Raw genomic sequence first — 6,000 nt, 5'->3', positions numbered from 1 at the left:
CATAAGGATCCTGAAAAAAACGTCAGATAAAGCGTGAAGTACCATAAGGGTCCTGAAACAAAAGCAGAAATGATGACATACCATAGGATCCTGAAAAAAAAACGCAGAGGTGCTGATCAGTACCAAAGGACCTGAAAAAAACGTCAGATGGGGTGATCAGTACCATAAAGGGTCCTGAAACAAAAAGTCAGAGATCGTACAGTCCATAAGGATTTGAAAAAAAACGCGATGGGCTGATCAGACATAAAGGCCTTTAAAAAAACTTCAGATGGGCTGACAGTACCAAAAGGGTCCTGAAAAAAAACGTCAAAAAAAGCGTGATAAAACGTTTGCAACGTGTACCCCCGACGAAAACAAAAGCATTCCCCTTACTCGCCCCGATTTCTCTCCGGGCCGATGAGCTGGTGCCGCTCATAATTTTGGGTTCGACGGATTCAACTCAATCTATTGTGACGACATAGCCCCCTAAAAAACAAGTTCGCCCAAAAATGTCCATTGCTTCGCCTCCCTTACTAGACAGGACAGTGTTACGGTTTGAGGCCGATTTTTAAAACACGCAAACCTGTCAATGACGCAAACCCAAAAAACACATCCGCCAATTTTAACCAAACCTAATAAGGAACCCGAACAACGTGCACGAACCCTGAAAAACGAGTCACGACCCGAAACAACGAGTCACGTAACGCCGAAAACCCGAAACATCCGAGTATAACCCTGAAACACGAGGCACGAAGCCCGCAAGAACTAGTAATTAATATTTCAAAAACAACGAGCAGCATAGTTTGGAGAGCCGGGCATTGGTAAACGAGTTGCAAGGCGTCCACTAGAAAATTTCTCTCGAAGCGAGGCACTCGTCTTTCGAGGATACGATGATTTGTGGCAAGCCGACATTGTCGAGATGCGTCAATACCGTTTCAACAGAGGTTACCACTACATACTCACCATCATCAATGTGTTGAGCAAGTATGCGTGGGCTGTACCACTCAAGAGTAAAGGAGGAAGCGAGACAGTTGACGCAATCGCCAAGATAATTCGGGATAGCAAGAGATGCCCGAAAAACATGCAAACCGATAACGGAAAGGAATTTTACAACGCCGATGTGCAACGACTTATGCAAAGACATGACATTAATCACTATTCTACATATTCGATATTGAAGGCGTCGGTCGTCGAGCGATTCAATCGCACGCTAAAGAACGACATGTGGAAGATGTTTACGCTAAATGGTACTTACAAGTGGTTCGACATGCTGCCACGTCTCATATCAGATTACAACGGACGCAAGCATCGAACGATTGGTATGCGACCCGCCGACGTTACCCCCGCGATCGCCGAAAGACTCTTGGCTACCGTGTACAATCGTGTAAAAATCGCGGGCCCGGCAAAGTTCAAAGTAGGTGATCGATCAGGTACGCGTCAGCAAGTACAAACAACTTTTCGAGAAGGGATACACGCCAAATTGGACAACCGAGGTGTTTAAGATTGTTAAAGTGCAGCATACTAATCCCGTAACATATCTACTCGAGGATTATCGCAAGACATCTATCGCTGGAGCGTTTTACGAGCATGAGCTGCATCGTGCAAATTATCCGGATGTGTACCTCGTGGAGAAAATATTGCGCAGGAGGGGTGACGAGGTTTATGTGAAATGGCTGGGATTCGACAGTTTGCACAACTCTTGGATACATAAAAACAATATTATTTAATGTATTTTATTCAATCATTGTATAACATAATATATATTGTATAACATATATGAAATATATGAAATATATAACAAAATATATATAATTCTCATTAATACGTCCTTACAATATAATTTATTTACAATGGTATTCGATAATGTCCCCACGGCAAGGTGTCGGTCGAATCAAATCAGGTACGACATACCGCTTGTCGTCGTAGGGACTTAGAGCAATTTTTGTCTCGCTGATGGTATACACTTTATGCAATTTCGATCTTATACATGACTGTTGAAGCGTCATTTCAATCTCGTCATTAAGACAGCGTGTATAATCGTCGAATGTTATACTACGCGCTACGATGTTACTTTTGACACCTTTTGCCTTTTTAGTGTCCTTTTTACCATCCACCCGCAAAGCATACATTTTTGCTCTAAGCCCGACGAATTCGGTCATTATCGCGCCGTTATTCTCATCTTTTATCAGACCCGGCACCTTTTTATTCGCGAGCGGTATACCGTACTCATTATTCGCGGCGTAATCGCTGGTATCGAATCGAGCGATGTCACGTTTCAAATTTTCATAGACATCCTGACATTTAATTTGATATAATATATTAAACTATCCGTGTCGGTGTACATTACTCTACAATTGTCACGATAGAGCGGTGACATGTATGCGTGGTGAAATTCATAAAGACATACTTTTGATACGTCGAGTATGCACATGCCAACGTAGATTGGTTTGTAGAATTTAACTTCGAGTTTGCGTAATTCTATGGCAACTAATTTTTCCGAAAATATGCTAGTACTATGAAAATTTGGTTTCGCGATCATTGCCTCCGCACCGTACCGTCCGTCCCATTTTGTTAATAATTTTACATCCACATGATTGCGCACATTTTCCATCGTCTTGCCAAATACCGCATTATTCATCAATTTATATAAATTTTTTTCAAAATCGTTTTTCGCTTGTGTTCTAAACTGTGTTGAGTTCGATGTATTTTTGAAGCCACGCTGACTGCGTGAATTGTAGTATGCGATATATTTTTGTTATGCGTAGCCCGTGGCGCGTGCACTGCTGCAGATTACGATAGTGTATTACGTAGCGCTTCTTTCTTATCGTAAAGCGTTGCTAGGAGTTTATACTCCCGCTTGCCGGGCGGCTTATCGCGCGTCGGTCAAAACGGTAGGTCAATGTGCGCGTCATGAAGATACTGCGGATACTCTAAATCTACTTCGAGAACATAGCCTATAGGTGAATCGAACGCGATAGATGATACGTCAAAATTCGATATATCGTCGACCCACCGAAAATCGGCATATGGCAATGGTTGACACATTGCCCATCCGTACAAATTATTTACATCAAAATACATGAGGTAAGATAAGGGTTTCGATGGATCGTATGATTGCATGTACTTGTTATTTGCCTGTGCGTATCGACTTGAACATTGACTAAGGCCGCCGCGTATACCTCGTTCGACAAACATTACCATGTCAATGTCTGTTAATAATTCAAATTTTATATTTGTATGTTTTAACATGGCGTCCCATGTATATCCGGGGAGAGTATAATAATACGCGGGATTGAGTCCGTAACTTTTTATACAACTATCGCGAAAATTCTCAAATATATCGGCCAATAACAAGACATCAATTTTTAAATATAAATCGCTATATTCGCCTAGCGTTCGAAGGGAGAATCGGCTCCAGACGGTCTCGGCGTGCGCGTAATCACTCTCGGATACTGTGTCGCCGGTTAAGGAACTGTAAAATGAGTCGCGCGGCGGTAAACGTGTGTCTTGTAATCTGTCCACGCAGTCAATGTATTCGTACGGAAAGACGCCCTTCCGTGTCAATATATTGAATTTTTCACTAGTTTAATTTTGATATTTTGAATGTAAAATTTTTAGTTTTTCTTTATCCAAAAATGACGCTAATTTGTCGAGACTAGCGCTGAGAAACTTGTACGAATCGATAAACCGTAATTTAATATAATTTTTCGAATTATTATCTTGTGTCAATCTAACAGTCTTCGAGAATGAAATGTATTTTTCCTTTGTTATCGGCAGTAATTCGATTTCCCCTTCGAACGCTGTGGCTATGTCCACGATAATAAAATGTGCGTCGTAACCTGATAAATTATGAAAGACTATAGGGATACAAAATGATTCTTTGTAATTTAAGTTACAATTTGAATGCGCAGGACCCCTGTACTGCCCGGTGAGGTGGCAATGATCGCGGACGCGTGTATCGTCTTCGTCAAACGGTTTTTTCACAAATGTGACAATGCGTCGCGGTGCAAAATTTTAACCACTCGTCAGGCGTTAAATTTACCATGGGGACATTGGTCGTTAAAATATTTTTTACGCGGATTGCTAAATTTTTAAGCTGTTCGGCGAACCATGCGACGCAATCGACACTACGGCGGGAATTGTACGCGGACAACGAACTGTCGTACGAACACTGTACATAGTATGCGATGCTGAACACTTGATGATGTTGATGATTTTTGGCATCTTCGGTCTTTGCCAAAACACATTCGAGGTCGGCGTACACTACAAACGGCAGCGCAGCCGCTCCTTCCTCGTGTAGTTGTCGAAGCTGAGCCACTTGTCATTCTCGCTCGGCAACCGAATAGCGCAGTCGTTCAGTTTCCCGCAATTTTCCATATGCGCCTGCAATTTATCCGCCGCTCCGAAATAATGTAGGCATCTGTAAAAAAAATAAAAAATTTAATGAAAATTTAATTAAAATATAATTTACGTGTAATAAATATATATATACCTACCGATCGCATATAAATTTTTTACATTTCTTTTTGCTCAGTTGTGAGCCCGCGAGACGAGACAGATTTTTAATGCATGTGAAATGCCCGACGCTGTTTTCGTCTTCCACGTACAGCAGATTGACATGTCTGTCCTTCTTTTTTTCCGAAAGACGTAGCGGGACGATGTTCTCGTTCTCGATGATGTACACGTTTACGGAGATGTCGTTTGCAAGTTCGAATTTTTTAATTTGATTCACAGTCACTGGAAACTCAATGTTTTGGAGATTCAGCACTGTGGTGTAATGCGGATAGGAGGATTCCCGATCCACATGTATATCAGCGGGGTACAGAGCGGCCACCACTGACCATGCGAAACACGCATTGTCCGCTGATCGCACATTAACAACCGCTCTCTTTGTTACAATTTTTTGCGGTAATGTGATACGACATCCCGCGCGCATAGGATTATACTTGTTGATATTTACTGTCAAATCTATTATCCGCGACAATGCCCAGCCGCTATCGCGTTCCTGGAACTTTTCTAGCGATGCTAGCGTGGGCTCGATTACGCGGCGCTCGTACCACTCGCGTACATCGGACGTGCGAAAGAGTTCAAAGTTTCTCGTATTGATACTTTTATTGGCACGTTTGTCACCGGACACAAATTCGCCGTTGAAAACAGTGTTCACTTTTACACTGGCGTGTCTTTGTAGCACATTCTCCACGTTCTCGACTACATACAATGTCTTTGGCATTTTTCAAAAATTGACGCGGTTCGATATAGTCTGCGTTAATTACCGCACCGGTCAGTATACGGCTATCGAACGCCGTATCGATTTCGCGCCAAACGAGTCTTTGCGCGTTATTGCCACCGCCACTAAATCCGCCGCCGCTGCCACTAGGTATGGATCCACCACTAAACATGGATTCACCGACATACTGTCTCTGCAAGCGCACCTTCGCACCCTCGAGTTGCGCTATTCTCGCCACGAGAGATTGTCTATGTCCAATCGAGAGACGCGGACGCTTGGCACGGCTGCGTTCTTCCAGCTCTTCGATAAACCGTTCGCACTCTTGCAGCCATCCGAAATATTCGCCCAAGGTGGCGACTTGGTGGGAACGCTCCAACAGGTCGCGCTCAATATGTTCTGCGTTCTCCATTTTTGTAAAAAATTCGCTTGTACTGCACAGAAATAACTACTTCAATTGCACACTAAACTAAACTTTTTTCTCACAGCTATTTTTCCTTAAGGAAAGCATGCGCTCGCCAGTGGTACTATGGCCCGGCAGCGGCATCGGTCCTCGTTATATATCCCAATCAACCCTTTGTTCGTCAACGTACGAACGAGAAAAATTTAGATGACGTAAATTTTCGGCGCTTGTTTTGTTTATAAATTCCTGCAGCCGCTGGTTATCGGCGCTGGTATTTCTTCCTAAGATAAACAATAAAGAACCGCCGCTTATTGGGGAGGTACCGCGAAGGTGATATACAATCCCATGCAAAAACATGTCGCAGGCCGCAAGCGATGACACGTTCGCCCTGAAA

The 6,000-nt window shown here is 43.0% G+C and overlaps 1 protein-coding gene across 1 annotated transcript in view; it reads left to right on the top strand.

Annotated features, from left to right (window-relative positions):
• Window positions 1-898: 898 nt before the first annotated feature.
• The window catches only part of LOC114946706 (very long chain fatty acid elongase AAEL008004-like), a 115,482-nt gene continuing 110,380 nt past the window's right edge, over window positions 899-6,000 (top strand). The window contains exon 1 of the mRNA XM_085481295.1: window positions 899-963. Coding sequence (XP_085337421.1) covers window positions 899-963 — 65 coding nt within the window. The remainder of the gene's footprint in view (window positions 964-6,000) is intronic.

The sequence above is a fragment of the Nylanderia fulva genome, unplaced genomic scaffold (genome assembly GCF_048542155.1).
Source record: "Nylanderia fulva isolate GAGA-0341 unplaced genomic scaffold, ASM4854215v1 Scaffold171, whole genome shotgun sequence".
NCBI classification, from domain to species: Eukaryota; Metazoa; Arthropoda; class Insecta; order Hymenoptera; family Formicidae; genus Nylanderia; species Nylanderia fulva.
The sequence above is the reverse complement of the archived record's forward strand: the minus strand, read 5'-3'. Positions and strand labels throughout refer to the sequence as shown.